This window comes from Protopterus annectens, chromosome 7.part0, assembly GCF_019279795.1.
Source record: "Protopterus annectens isolate FY-2018-M chromosome 7.part0, PAN1.0, whole genome shotgun sequence".
Taxonomy (NCBI): domain Eukaryota; kingdom Metazoa; phylum Chordata; order Ceratodontiformes; family Protopteridae; genus Protopterus; species Protopterus annectens.
This window is the reverse complement of record NC_056739.1, coordinates 1791978070-1791994363: the sequence shown is the minus strand read 5'-3', so window position 1 is coordinate 1791994363 and position 16294 is coordinate 1791978070. Positions and strand designations below refer to the sequence as shown.

At 39.9% G+C, this 16294-nt stretch overlaps 1 protein-coding gene across 2 annotated transcripts in view; it reads left to right on the top strand.

Annotated features, from left to right (window-relative positions):
* The window catches only part of LOC122807238 (SLAM family member 8-like), a 586627-nt gene extending 580613 nt beyond the window's left edge, over positions 1-6014 (top strand). For both annotated transcript variants that reach the window (XM_044078321.1, XM_044078320.1), the window contains one exon: positions 5086-6014. In XM_044078321.1, coding sequence (XP_043934256.1) covers positions 5086-5151 — 66 coding nt within the window. In that variant the 3' untranslated portion in view covers positions 5152-6014. The remainder of the gene's footprint in view (positions 1-5085) is intronic.
* Positions 6015-16294: the final 10280 nt, after the last annotated feature.

Sequence of the window (16294 nt, the reverse complement as noted above, 5' to 3'; positions counted from 1 at the left end):
GAGATAGTCTCTAAGTAGGCAATATGAGACAAAGAATAGTTGGAGTTTTTTTGAGTCTGTCCATATATGACAAGTGTTTAAGGCCTATGATCCTCTTTGTGAGGTACTTTTGCGGCCTCTTCAGTTGTTACGGGTGTCTAGTGAGGTATATGCCAAATGGTGCATTGTACTCGATGATTGGCCTAATGAGGGAAGAGTAGAGGGAAACAATGACCTCTTCTTCCTGGATGCAAAACCCTTAGCAATGAGATGTGCCACACAGAAGGACTTTCTGACCACAGTGGCAATGTGGTGGTCAAATGAGAGGTTGCTGTCAACCTGTGTCCCCAGATCTCTCATAACGCCTTCTATGTTCAGTGGACTACCATTGATGTGGCAATTCATGGGAACTGGGTTCTTCCCAAAGGGGATGACACATTTTTTGGCATTGAGCTTAAGGCCATGGTTCTAACGCCAGTTGTTGGTCTCAGTGAGACCTTTCTGTAGGATGTCAACATCACTTGGGGAGTTAATAATAGCTCCCAACTTGCAATTGTCTGCAAACTTTGTCAGCCAGAGTCACTTCATGTTGGCCTGAACTTCAGAGAAGTAGATACCAAACAGGAGAGGACCCAGGACCGAACCCTGTGGGACTCCACTCATGACTGGTTGGCAGTCTGAGTCAGCTACTTTCACACTGTGGGTTCTATCTGTGAGCCAGTTTGCAACCCACCTGGTGACATAGGGATTGATGCCTAGCTTAGTGAGTTTTTCTATAGTTCCTGAGTGAGGAATGGTATCAAAGGCCTTGGCCAGATCAAGGAAGGCTGTATGAACCACCTTGTCTTCATCCACAGCTTTGGTGACTGACTCAAAGACGTTGAGCAAGTTGAGCAGGCATGATCTACCCTTAACAAAACCAAACTGTGTGGGATCCAGAGTTTGGAGATTCCCTATATCTTTGTTTATTAGGTCCATGATGATGCGTTCCATAGCTTTGCATATCAGATTCATCAGGCTACTGGGGAGATAGTTCCCAGGGACTGTAGTCACTCCTCTTTTGTGGAGAGGGATGACTATAGCAGTGCACCATTCAGTAGGGACAAAGCCTGAGGTGATGCTGTGACTGAACAGGGCACACAGGTGAGGTGCCAGTTCACTCTGTAGTTCATGTAGAACACAGTCAGAGATATTGTCAGGTCCCATAGAAGCTGTATTCTTGGCCTTGGACAGTGCTGTTTTAACCTGTGCAAAAGTAATACTGGGTGCCAGGCAATCTACTGGTATTGTGATTGGTCCTTTGGGGGGGGGAGTGGTAAAGTTGGTAGTGAATCTGTCAGCCAGTATATTGGCAATATCTGTTGGTTCGGTATAGGAGGTACCATTGTGCAGTAGCTCAGAGCAAATCTGGATATTGCCGTGGAGATTCTTTACATAACTATAGAAGGCCTTGTGGTTGTCTTTACTATCTGCTGTTGTAGAGTTTGTTTATGGCAGGGGACCACCAGATTGGCTTCCTTTTTTTGGAGGAGAGCATCTTGGTTTTATTGGGTATGGTGAGATCCATGCATTTGTGTACGTGTTTGTACAGTGCACTGGTGTATGATTCGGCAGTCATGCAACTATTCTCCATTTGTATGGGTGCCGTGAAGTTAGCCACCTCTGTTTTTAGGAGCCCAAAGTTAGCTTTGGATAAGTTTTTCATGGTGGTTACCTTTACGGGTGGGGTGGTGGGAGGGATGTCAATTTCAAGGTGATTAGTTTGTGGTCAGATCTAACCATGGAGGAACTGACTATTGGTGTAGAGCAACGGTAGCCCATGTTAGTAATGACCAGGTCAACGATGTTGCTACCTCTAGTGGGGGTAAGAACAAGCTGGCCCAGGGTATTGAAATTAATAAATTCCAGGAAACCTTGGGCAAGTGTATTGGTACATGATCATTTTTTCCAGTTAATGGAGGGGTAGTTGAAGTCGCCCAGTAAGAGAGTGTTAGGCTGGACCCTAATATTCTCTAGGGTGCTTAGGAACATGGAATGCGAGTCTTGGGACATAGTTGGGGACCTACGACCTGAATCACTGTCTTGTGTTGTGCCACTAGTCTGGAGGTGTGTGCATCCTTTATGAATATGGAAACACCACCACATTTGGAGCTTCAGTCCAAGTTCTGGGGCCGAAAGGTGTGGAATGATTTATAGCCTGGTACTGCAGGGGTGCTTTCTGCTCCCTTGAACCAGGTCTCTGTTACAGCACTAATGTCGATGTTCTCCATTTTAAGGAGTGCTTCGAGTGAGTGCATTTTGAGATTTAGACTTCTAGCATTGAGCAATATTACCCTCAGATTGATACTGCAGTGGTGGTGCTGCAGTAGCATTGTCACCTCACAGTAAGACATTGCCCTGTTCAATTCTCAGCTAAAGCGTCTTCTGTGAGGAGACATGCGTGGGTGTGTGTGCCTTCGTTGAAGGTTGTGCGTCAGAGCTGGCAACTCGGTACATAAAAATCTACTGCCAATCATTAGCGGACCGGAGTTCCGCTGTGGCAACCCCTAACCGGGAAAAGCCGAAAGACGCAACAACAACCCTCAGATTGCATTTGTTTGTAGCTGTTACAGTGGTAATTTGGTCTTTGGAACACCACCTAAAAAAGGAACTAGAGGGGTGGCAAGAGCCTTGGCCAGTATCCAGGAACCCCAGGGGTGACAGATGCAGGCAATCTCTGGCAAAGTATTGAGGTCTGTCAATCATGTCATCCCTGGCAGACAGATACTGGATCCCCTTAGAATGACACCAGAAACTTACCCAATTGTTGAAATCAATCATTTTCTGCTTGTACTGTGGTATCATTCTGGGTTAGGATGCTGCTCAGGGTTAGGGTCATACCCGCCTGGGCTACTAGCTTGCCCCACCCCACACCCCTATTGTCCTCATTTGGGGACTTTGCATCCCACACCTCATTTCCATGTACATGCTAGCACCATGGTCACACAACTGTGGAGAAAAGAGAAACTCCCAGTAAAGGTGAAAAAATATCTTAAAAAACTTCAGTCTCACAGCAGAGACAATATATGTAAAATTCATTATATGACTTATTTATTAATTTAATTTATCTATTTTGTTTGTTAACTGGGCTGATGGACTGGTTTAAAGACACTTTACAGTTATGACCCAGGCCAAATAGCCTTCAACAAATAACATAAATTACACAAGCAGTGAAACCATGATACAATTTTTGAAGGAAAACATTGCACCCTTCCATCCATCCACAACCCCTTTTTTCCCATTTTTGCACATGGGGTTGAGGTGTTACTTCAACAGTGACAATCATCTACAGCCAAGGTTTACACTGCTGGGTAGCTAGCCCTTCCATGGTAATTTTTCCATACCATGCACTCACACTCACATCTATGGCTAATTTAGAGTGTCCAATCCACCTATTGCATGTAATTGGAATGTGGGAGGAAACCGGAGCACCAGGTGGAAACCTGCACGAACACAAAAAAGACATGCAGACTCCACACAGTAGGCACCCCAGATGAGAGTCGAACCAGTGAACCTCTTGCTGTGAGGCGATAATGCTATAATTTTGATAAATAGAGAAGAGTATAATTAAATAGAAATCCCGTAATTAAGTATATGAGAAAACATAACAGTACATTTCAAGGACTTAAAAAAGTACAGCTTGTATATGCAATGCAACATACAGTCTATTAAAAAAGGAACATGATTTCTGATTTCAGCAATTGGAAACAAGGGGATAACATTTCCAGAGTTAACATTTACTGAATGGTAGACCTCTCTTAGTACCTTTCCTACAACTCTACTGCTTTCTTCTAGTTTTGCACAACCTTCAAACCATACCTCTCAATCGCTGAAAGGAAGAAATCTGGACAAAGCCACAAATAATGGAGGGACAAAAGTAAAAAAACAGGGGCAATTTTAAAATATTGCTCTTAAAATCTTAAAAAGTTAACAGAATAACAGGTTTTCCATTAGCATTAATTTACTGAAGGGAAAGAAGTGTGAAACTCAAACACCTGTCATTATTTTCTAACTTCCATCCACAATGATTTGCCAATCATTTCCCAGAAAACTTAAAATTTATGAGGAACAGACCAAAACTATGATGCAAAAATCTGGACAGTTGAGAGGTATGCAGTTCAGCCTTCCAGTACTGGATATCATTCCCTTGTCCCCACCCTCCTGCATCTTTTCTTATCTCTTCCTGACTGGCTACTGGTCCATCCTGTTTCCTTCATTTCATCTGATTTGCCCCAGCATTCACAAACACTCATGTTTTGGCTTTCCTCCTCTATTTCCCTGAAGTCCTGTGTTCCAGGGTCAGTAACTCTTTTAATTTACTCTTCTCACATCCATATCACCTCTGTGCTAAGCTCATCCTTCCTACTCACTGTACCATTTCCTGTCTCACTCCTCCAGCTGAGCTTCATTATCCATTGGATCCTTTAACTCCTCTGTGCCCTCTTCTGTCATCTCCTTGCATCCCATATCCCTTCCCATGGTGATTCTTGGTCCCACCCATTCTCAGGACAACCATTCATATGGAGGAATATGATAATCCTTAAGAGATGTTTTGCAGAAAAAAAGAAATAATTTCCAGTGTATCAGTCATGTGATATAGCTCTCTTTAGATATGTCACTAGAGGGCAGGGTTGCTTATATTAACTGCAATTGATAGACTACAGTGAAAAACATAAAAGGCCCTAAAGACTGAATATTTGCCTGTACTTTCCTTTAACAGCAAACAAATTCAAATAAAAGCATATGTCTTGTGGGAAAAATATATATTTTGTAAAGAAATGCATTGTGTAAGTATGTCAGATGTTCTACTGTGAAACAGTCTCAGGAATTAATACGGACATTCATTAATAATAATGCACTACCTTTTATTGGACCAAAATAGATGTTATAAAATAAAACAATGGTCAAGTTTTAATACTATAGTCACCCTTATTTGAAGAGGGTCATTAGCAGTAGTAGTGCTGTAAATGCCCTTCTAATGTTTATTGATGTCGTAACGTCAACTATGACTGATGAAGAGTTTCCATTTTAATATTTAGTAACTGAAATTTTCATGTCATTGTACAGGTTCCAAGTGCATCACTGTCCGACAGTTTTGAGCTCCGTGAAGATGAACTCTGTCAGAATAACTAAAGAAAGTGATAGGAGTAAAATTAAGAAGAAAATTATCATATGAGACAGAAAATATCACATTACTGGCATTATTACCAGTTACTAAAAAGGAAAACTTGAAAAACTTCAAATTGTTTGCATTGTGAACTACCAGTTACCATTTCCACTTCATGAGTTAGCAATTTCAGTGGGAAAGGTAAAAGTACATTATATTGGATACTAAATAAATATTCAGCAGATCAGTTTCTGAACCCTCATCTTTAGAGGAAAAAATGCCTTCATAAAGACAACCAAATATCCAGATGTTCACATTGGAACTAAAGAACCCATTGCCGATCCAGTCCCCAGGTTAAGGACATTAATTAGCATTTTAAAAAAATATGAAACTTGTAGTTGTTTATGTGGACTTGTGTATGCAGTATGGAGATGTTCGATTAAGGAAGATGCCAGTAAGATGGTGCAAATAGATTTCTTTGATACCATACCATGGATACACTTGGAAACAGCATAATGACACTAACAAAAACAAAGAGACTATTTCCTTCAGTGAAATACACAAGCTCAGACAAAATCTTTTTAGTAAAATGTACCGCAAATACAACGTTGCAAAGGAATACCACAAATCTGCCTGTGGTTATATGATCTTAATGAAAACAATACATATAACATATACTGGTTACTGCAGCCAGAAGTTCCACTAAAAAGACAATATTTGTTTTTATGAAAAACATTAATGAAAAGTATATTGTGGGTTATTGCTACAAGATAATACATGCATTCAGATTCATGTACATGAATAGAAAATCAGTTTACAAATGCAGTAGCACTGCCCAGACAGAAACAGAGATTGCACGCTTTGCTTACAATAAAGACTATTTTGTGAAGAGTGCTTCTGGACATCTTTCTTCAGTATAATGGAGACTTAAAAATTGTAGTAACTATCATTTTCATGGCCTGCTCATCTACTTTTCTTTATATTGAAGGAGCTATTGTTTGGCAGGTGTTTACTGTTATGCAAGCATTATTATTACTTGTTTTGGTATCCAAACTGCCTCTAATGATTAGGCAGATTGCTTTTTCTCTGCTTTTTAAACCAATATTTTTTTAACTTTCTCTTACTAATATCTTTAACATCTTAACAAGAATTTTCACATGTGCAGTATTAAGGTACCAGATAACCTTCATACAGTTCAGCAGAGGATAACAATCTCCTTTACTGCAAATAGAAACATGTATGTGGGAGATTAGGAAATCAAAGTAATGTCTCCTTGAACTACAGAATAATTGACATTTTACACTTTCTTTAAAAGCAACATTACTGTAACAATCATAAACCAATCATTGAACAATTAAAAATGAACAGTACACCATTAATTTTGCTAAGATCTCTTGACTACTTTTTTATGACTTTCCATATTAGACATGAATTCCATATTTCATGATAGAACGTTCTAGTCAGGACAAATCTGTATACATTATTTTATTCTGTGGGTTTCATTTTACTAATATTAAGCAGGAAAAAAAATCAACAAATACAAACTGAAGAACATTCAAGAATCTATTTTGTTATGAAAGCATATAAGAAATTCAATGCATACAGTAACACTTTCCTTTCTCCATAATCTTCACCTTTCACAATAGTATACAACCAAAACTGATTTATCTAATATTCTGACTAGAACTTTTAAAAGAAAAAATCCATCATATCAAACTCCACACATACACCTTTCCTCTAAACGTTGACACAAAACACAGACAGAATATTATCCCAACTTCCTCTCCCCATTTCCTGTTGTTCTAAATGTTCATCTGCGTCATATCAGCTCCACCCTATATTACTCCCCATCCTATATAGCACTTCCAATTCCTTTATATATTCCTACTTCATTTTCGGACCTCAACAGGTAGCACTCTCACCCTGGGTGTTGGAAGATCAGAAGGCTGTGAATTCTATGCCCACCCCAGGTAGATGTGTATATACAGTATATATATATATATATATATATATATATATATATATATATATATATATATATATATGGATCGACTTCATTTCGCCAAAAACTCATTTTACCGAATTTCATTTCACCAAGACCAAATCACCGACAGCTCAAATCGCCAAAAACTCATTTGACCAAATCTCATTTCACCGAAAATAGTAGTAGCAGTGTATATGCCATTTTCCCCACTGTACTGAGATCCTGGAGTTAGTATATATAGTTGGGGAAACTGGACAGTATAAAACCAAGCTAGTGCCCCCCCCCAACTATATATACTAACTCCAGGATCGCACTACAGTGAGGAAAGGGGCATATACACTGCCACTACTATTTTCGGTGAAATGAGATTCAGTCATTCATGCCACGCACTGCATTTAAACATAAACAAGCGCGATTTTGTGGCTGGCAGCACCATACAAATTAACACAGATAGCGAACATGTTTACAATAAAGCAAAGTGGGTTAGCAGGATTGTGCAGAATGCCATAATGATATTACCAGGGTTTAACGTACACTAATATATATGGTCCAAACACAGTACGGGACAACGTATACAGTGCAGAGTATTGTGAAATCCCATTCCAGGCATTCTGTACAAAATTTATGTAAATGATCTGCAAGGGTAGATGGACTGCCAGTTAAAATAAACAGTCAAGGGAAGTGTGGGTACCGAACAGGGACACACAGATGAACTGTAGTGAAAGTACTGCATGAGCTGGATGTTACGTGTTTTTTACTTGTTTTGCAATTCTTACATAGTTTTTAACCGTTACCAGTGTTTACTCTACTAGTTTTGGGTTTATCCTTCACCATAGTATTACCTATCGGTAAATGCAATCTACCGAATGTAACCATATGGACCACTGTTGCCTCATCAGTTCTTGCTACCTGCTGTTCTCCCAGTCATACGTACCTGAAACCTTATTGCAATTGGTCTAATAGCTGTTTTTATAATAATAGTTTGTTAAGGGTATTTTGTCCACTGTCTTGCTCCCTTGTTGCATTATATATTGTCTTACTGCTGACCGCTATTGCATAGATCTTAGGCTAGCTACTTAATTAGTTTCTGAGGTTACATGGCCACATATAATGTCATTTTTATTCTTTACCTAACAGAGTAAAATGTTTTAAATATTCAATGCTTAGCTAAACTGTTTTTTGGGTATCCAGCTACTCTCTTATTTTTTCATAGCTGCTTCAATGTTTTAGCACATAGTCGCATAGCTGTACATTGTGTAACTGAATGCATAGTGTTTTTATAGGGTCTGCTGATTCCACCTTAGCCTTCTGATATCCCCTTATTCTCACTGGTATTTCTCCCCCACTCACCTCCTGTATTTCTTTTTCTTCTAGCTAAAGACAATCCTCCTGTGGGTAGCTACTCCTCTGCCATACAGGACGACAGTGTTGCACCCTGCCCGACCCTGTGAAACAAGTCAAACTAAAGAAAAATCAAAAAGGAGTCTACTCTACTGAGTATGTTCTCATTCATTTGCTGCAAAAGTGTAGCTAAACTTAAACTATTTCAATTACATTAAGTGGCAGGCACACGAGCGGACTCCCTAAATTCAGCACAATCCCTCCCTGTATACTACTCCTCTAGACCCAAATAAAGAAAAATAAAGTAGTAATCATTATTCTTCCCCCAACATTGGGTTTTACACAAAGATTATAGCTTCTCTGTTAACGTTTGGCGATCTTACTTACAGTTACATGAAACCTTGTAAATGATAAGTTTTTACTCTTCTGAATCTGGCCATACTACAGACTGGGTTTCGGCCTGCTTCGTTCTGCCCTCGCTGCACTCAGCTCCACTCTGCTTCCCTACCCTACTCCCATTCCCACCCACCCCATTTCAATTACATTTATACAAGTTTACAAAACTCCTTTTACACCTTATAAAGGAGTTAATCCGCTCCGGAGATATACACCCCAATCCTGGTCCCACCCTCACACCTGAAATAATAACCAGCCCAAACCCTGTAAACTACAAACTACTACACAAAAAAGATAAATCTTCCCTACTCTTCCTCAATATGAATATCAGAAGTATTGTGAATAAGGTACATGACCTCCATGCTTTATTCTCCCTCTACACTCCTGACATTGTTTTATTAACCAAAACGTGGTTAAAACCCAATATCAGCAATAATAAAATTGTTGCCCCAGGATACAATATAGTATGCAAGGATAGGTCAAACAAAAATGGGGGGGGGGTGCAATTTTGTTTAAAGAACACCTAACACTAGACTGTCTGGAAAACAACAGCCCCGACTTCGGAAACACAGAACCAATCTGCACTAAGCTAAAAATTAACCCAGAAAAGTACATTAACATCATTGGCAGTTATATTCCACCATTAAACAATATCCACATACTAGAAAACATACTTCACTAGGCCTCTAATTCACTCCCACAAGAAACAGTCCTGCTGTGTGATTTCAATATTGACTGGCTGGACTGTTCCTCTCTGAATCCAACTTCACACATTAACCTACATGGATTTACCCAACTGATCACATCCCCTAAAAGAACTGACAAAACTGACAAAACTACCAACTGCCAGTCTACCCTTGACTGAATTTTGGTTAACAATCTCTCACTATCATCTCAGGCAGGCTGTTTTCCTGATGGTCTGAGTGACCACTTGCCAACCTTTCTTATGTGCTCCAGCACCTTGAAAACTAACCATGCCTCATACAGTACAATCAGAAACAAAAAATTCTTTAACCCACAAAATTTCATCTCAGCCCTAAAAAGTTGTAACTGGGAATCTCTCAAACAGCTGCGTCTAGATGAAGTAGTCATCTCCTCTAATACTACTTTTCTAGATATTCAAAATAACCATGCTCCCCACAGAACCATTAGAGTTAAAGCCAACTATGAACCTTGGTTAAGTAAGGAATGGTGATCCCTTCTCAAAACTAGGGGCAAAGCCTGGGAGCAATACCACACACACAAAACACAATCTACAAAACTAACATTTCTAGAACTTCATAACAAAGTTAAAAAACTCAAACAGGATAAAATCATTTATTACCACAATATTTGGGAAAAACACCATAACAGCCCACAAAAATTCTGGGCTGCAGTTAATATACTATCTCCAGGCAAAACTTCCACACCCACTCCAAACTCTGAAAACATAGCAACCCAATTTAATAATTACTTCATAGAAACCATCCTAGCCCTAGCCAATACAAATAACATCTCCAATAACCATACCTCAAAAAAACCCAGCTCAGCAAACCCACTCAAAATAACCCCAGTCTATTTACACTACAACCAGTAATAGGTAATACCATAAAAAATACTGCATAAACTAAAACAAACTACCTTAGCCACAATCTACCAGCTGAATTTCTGAAAATAGTTGTAGAAGGAATAGCTTACCCAGTCGCAATACTCATAAACAGATTCAATGTCAGAGTGTATAGTACCTACTATCCAGAACATACCCATATAATACCGCTTCACAAAGGTGGCAACTCAACCGAACTTAGTAACTACTGCCCAATTGCTATCCTATCACCCCTATCTAAAATCCTAGAGAGAGTGGTCCATACTCAACTCATGGACTACCTCAACATCCACAATCTACTATCAATCATACAACATGGATTTCACCCCCATTACAGTACCACTACTGCCCTCATGTCCTTTATCAATACAGTCAACCACCACAGAAATTTAGGGCAATTCATATCTGCCATATTTCTAGACTTGTCCAAAGCCTTTGATATGTTAAACCACAACAAACTGATCGAAGTCCTCTTCTCCCTAAACCTTAGTGGTTCCACTGTTACCTGGTTCCAAAATTACCTATCAAGCCAACAACAAGCTGTACTGTGGCAACACACCTGCCCTCTCTCCTCCCAGTCTCCACAGGAGTTCCACAAGGCTCACTCTTAGGTCCACTACTTTTCTCACTCTTTACCAATCAACACCTCCATTCATCATGCATTTGTGATATAATATGCAGATGACTCTTACCCTCATATGCTCTTCCCCCACCTTACAGGACCTCCACACCATAACTCAAGATTCATTTCTATCAGTAGAATCCTTGCTTATCAATGCACAACTCATTCTAAACCCTAAAAAAAAGCTTCTCCTCTTTTACCCCTCAAGAACTCCTTCTACACTCCCAAATTTTACCCAAGAGTGCAAAACCAAAACTATTATCACCCCAGCGACACATACTAAACTGCTAGGAGTCAAAATTGACAATAATCTAAAATTTTATATCCACATAGCTCAAACTATCAAAAAAGTTCATAAAAAATAGGCCTACTTTACAGAAACAAGAAATTTTTAACTAGATCCACAAAAGCCACCATTGCCCAGACACACTTCCTGTCACCTCTACTCTATGCCTCCCCAATACTAACCAATCTATGTAAAACAGACTTTACTAAACTAGAAACATGTTACAATAAAATAGATTCGCTACAAACTCCCCATATAAGTCATACCATTGCACTGCCCTTAAACAACTAAACTGGCTAGAACTCCCTCAGCTGTTCCAATAGAAACTAACCTTTGCCCATAAAATACTCCATGAACCAGATAAAACTCCTGCTCTAAAAAGATCTTATGCTACCTTACACCACCTCTAAAACACTCCATTTCAGTGACAAACTCCTAGTACAATCCACCAAGGCTAATAATTCGGCTGGTGAATCTTTATTCTCAAACATCATTCCTAAAATATGGAATAAACTACCCACCTCCATCTCCTCTAACAGCTCTATAGCACAATTAAAAAAAAAAAAAAACTCCTATCTACTCACTTAGAAAACACCTGGCTTTGTTCTTGCTACCCGCATGGTTAACTCTATATACTGCACTTTCTATCCATATTTCCAGCGTATCTTGCCTTCCCTCCTTATGTATATATACTCCAGTCCCTCAATTTATTCTAAGTTGTTCCATAAAAGTGTTACTAGTCTTTAATCTGTATAATACTTTAAACCGTTTGATGCATTCACTTTCTAAAGTTGCTAATGTGTTATCTCTTCTGGTTATTTTTGGCTTGTAACTTGTAAATACTATAATGGCTTGTAATCTGTTAATTTTCTTTTATATAATATTTGTCTTTTATTGCCGGAGCTTTTCTCCCCCGGCCTCTGCTGAAAATGGACCAGTGTCCAGTCGGATGTTCCTGGTAAACAAATGTTAAATGAATAAATAAATAAATAAATAAAAATAAATAAATAAATTGTAGGAATGAACACTGGGAAAGAGGACAGATGAAACACCCTAATGTACAGCAGATGAGAGCATGTCAATGGGACACAGATATAGTAGGAACACTAATCACATATCGGTATGGTACAGCATGGACTGCACAGTGAAAATGTATATTATGTGACTTTCACACAAGGTGACAGAACAACAGAGAAGATGTCTTTGTAAGTTAAGCATTCTAACATGAACAATGCAGAGGACATCTGCCAGGGATGTTATATACAATTGGGTAGGGTGTAGCCTATTGTGAAGCTGTGCAAATTGATTTGCCTAAATATGAGTGTAATGTCAGCAGAGGTCTTCAATAACTGGGACACAGTTACAGGCTCATGGACAACAGTTAAAGAAGCATGCACAATCATGGACAATATCTGAATAATACCACCAGTCATCGTCTGTGACACAACATATGTGATTCTGAATGATCACAGATGGTTCTGCACAAACACACTTGGACAAATATTATGACGTGCAAAAAAGAAGGAATAACGCTGTATGGATGGAAAAGTTTAATAAAACCCAATAAAACATAAAAATAAAGCACAGTTACCAGCCAAGTTCCCAATAATAAAATGTGCAAAAAAGAAGGAATAATGCTGTATGGATGGAAAAGTTTAATAAAACACAATAAAGCATAAAAATAAAACGCAGTCACCAGCGAAGTTCCCAATAATAAAATGTGCAAAAAAGAAGGAATAATGCTGTATGGATGGAAAAGTTTAATAAAACACAATAAAGCATAAAAATAAAACACAGTCACCAGCCAAGTTCCCACGTGTGTGACACAACATATGTGATTATGAGTGATCCCAGATGGTTCTGAATAAACACACTTGAACAACTATTATGACATGTCAGCAATCTATGAGGTTAATCAAGCACACCATCTTGATACTGTAACATCTGCTGGAGGTGTTAGGAGAGACACTGCTATACCTGTATGTGACATCAGGATCGCTACAGGCTAGTTGATTGGTGTGCATGGCAGATACATATGGCACAATCCAGACTGTCATGACTGTAACCTCTGCCATCAATGTTGTCAAACAGCTATGTATGTACTATGTGCTTCACCAGAACAGGTATTATACATGAATCTGGTATTAACACCTTGATGGTGTTCTGCACCATCAGACAGTAATGTTCATGCAACAAAAAGAATACCTAGGTATGGCCAATAAGATGTGTAACAGCTCACTGTGACAAAGATGGTACATTTCAGTTACACATCACTGGAAGATGTGTAGGGAGGTACATGAAGAAGGGTGCATTGTACTCAGTTATTGGTGCGATGAAGGCTGTGAACTATGGAGGGATTATGGATTTTGATGTGGATGTCCTTCACATACTCAGTAGTTGTGTTCCATACAAGGGAGTAGTCACCACTGTGGCCACATGCTGGTGGACGTTCCACATACCATCTACCCAAGGACACAGGTCACATACCAGTCTGGTTATAGGGTGTGATGTCTACATTATACTTGGGTTGTATGTTTGTTTTTCTGACTTACGAAATCCCCCCATCTTTTTGTGTCACTGCAGGTGTTGTCATAGCTGTGGCAGCCATCTTTGGTGTGTGTTGATACTGTCTATATTATACGATTAGCACAGTTGGAGTCAATGATTGCCCAAAATCTGTAGTCCTTCAGACAGCTATTTGGACTCAGCATGTGTATGTCATTTCTGACATCTGTGACTTAAGTGATGGACAGAAAAGGGCCTAGCAGACAGCCCTGATATATGGACCTGATCACTGGACTGATATATAGATCACTTCACAGATTTCATCATATTTAGATGCCACGTATGTGAGCCACTGGTCTATCTACTTAGTGATATAGGTGTCTATGGTCATATCTGACAGTGTTGAGTGAATACCTCAGTGTGAATTTGTGTCAAATGCCTTGGCCTGGTCAAGTTCCACAGGATGAGTGTTATCATCATGCATGCCCTTGATGACCTCTTTGAGGACATCTAACAAATGTACCAGCCATGGATGTAGCATTAACAACTCACACATGTCTGTTGCACACAGCCAGGATATTACTAGTGTCCATTCAGAAAAGGTCCATGTTGACATGCATGTCTACCTCATAGATGGGGATACTCAGAATGTGTCGATACATGCATGCATCATGTGCTGACCTCCCCCCCCACACACACACACACACAAACTCAGATGGATGCATGTTGATGTACACCTTTCTATGGAAATATAGTCCATGTGGAGGGTGTGTTGAAGTGTGTATCCAACTGTGTGTTCTGAGTCACTCTGCAGGTGATCTGAAATATTGTCACAACACATTGATTCTGTGAGACAGGTCTGGATGAAGGTAAGACTGTGCATACTGCCTATCTTGATCTGGCCTAGGACTGCACACAACCCCCCCCCCCCCACTCAGGTATCATTGAGAAACTCTCCCAGCTGGGCATTAACCCTTACATCACTAGATGGTTAACCAATTGGCTCATCAACAGAACACATACAGTGAAAGTTGGTGAATCAACGCCTACCAGTAGAGCTGTCACCACTGGTGTACCCCAGGGATCTGTACTTAGCCATTTACTGTTTGGAATCTGTTTCTCAACAGTCCAGGCTAAAGTATACAGGCCTTTGGAATCAGTTTGCTGATTCTTGCATACTGGGTACAATCACTGATGCCATACTATAGGAGGGGCTAACATAGTCAAATGTTTGGTGCCCAACCCACATGCTCTACACATAAATATAAAATGTGTCATTATTTTGGCCTTCTGCAAAGTGGAATTCCCCACTAATTACAACACTGACAACACTCTCCCGATGTTGAAACCCAGTGGTGCAAGACCGCAGAACACAAGTAGACAGCAATCTGAACTTCCACCAAGTGTCCACAGTGGTGTGGAAAGGCTACATCATGCACTTCATAAGTCAGTCCATCATATCCAGGCCTGAGGATGATATAACAGCACTGTACTCAAACCTCATCAGAACACTAATAGAATATAATGCTCTCTTTTGCATGTAGTACCTCACCAGACACCTGCAGCAGCTGGAGAGACCAGTGAGGTTTCTTACTAAGAAAATACAGGGCCTACAAACCATGCCATGACATCTATGGATAAGCAAAAAGCCCTGTCGCTGTAATCTGTATCATATAGGATGAGGTGACTACTGCCAGGCCTACAGCCCAGTCTCTGACACTGGCCTGATGGGAATACTACATATCCGCAAATCAGCTATACATATTGTTGTAAAATGCTCACTCTGATGTCAAGCAAGTTCAGAAACACACACACACACACACACACACACACACACACACACACACACACACACACACAAAACCCAGTTGACTGTAATAGGAACAGAACCCCTACCTATCTAAGTACACCAGCTAGAGAACTCTGTATTTAAGATAAATGCCACAGCTCAAGTCTGACTTGGAAATTGTCAAATAACAGTTTATAGGTGATGACAGCAGCAGTGTCTGGTGAGCAAAATGGTAATAACAGTGTCTCACATGCTGGTGTAAAATTTTGTCTCTAATATCAAGTAAGTGCAGACACACACACACACACACACACACACACACACACACACACACACACACACTTCCCAGTTGACTACAGTGAGAAAACAGCCCCTACCTATCTAAGTACACTGACTGGAGAACTCTGTATTTAAGGCAACCCCCACAGCTCTAGTCTGACTTGGAGAATGTCAGACAACAGTTTATAGGTGATGACATCAGCAGTGTCTGGTGAGAAGAAAATGGTGACAGCAGTGCTCCATATGCTGCTGTAAAATGCTCTCCCTAATTTCAAGCAAGTGCGCGCGCGCACACACACACACACACACACACCTCCCAGTTGACTACAGTGAGAAAACAGCCTCTACCCATCTAAGTACACCAACTAGAGAACTTTATATT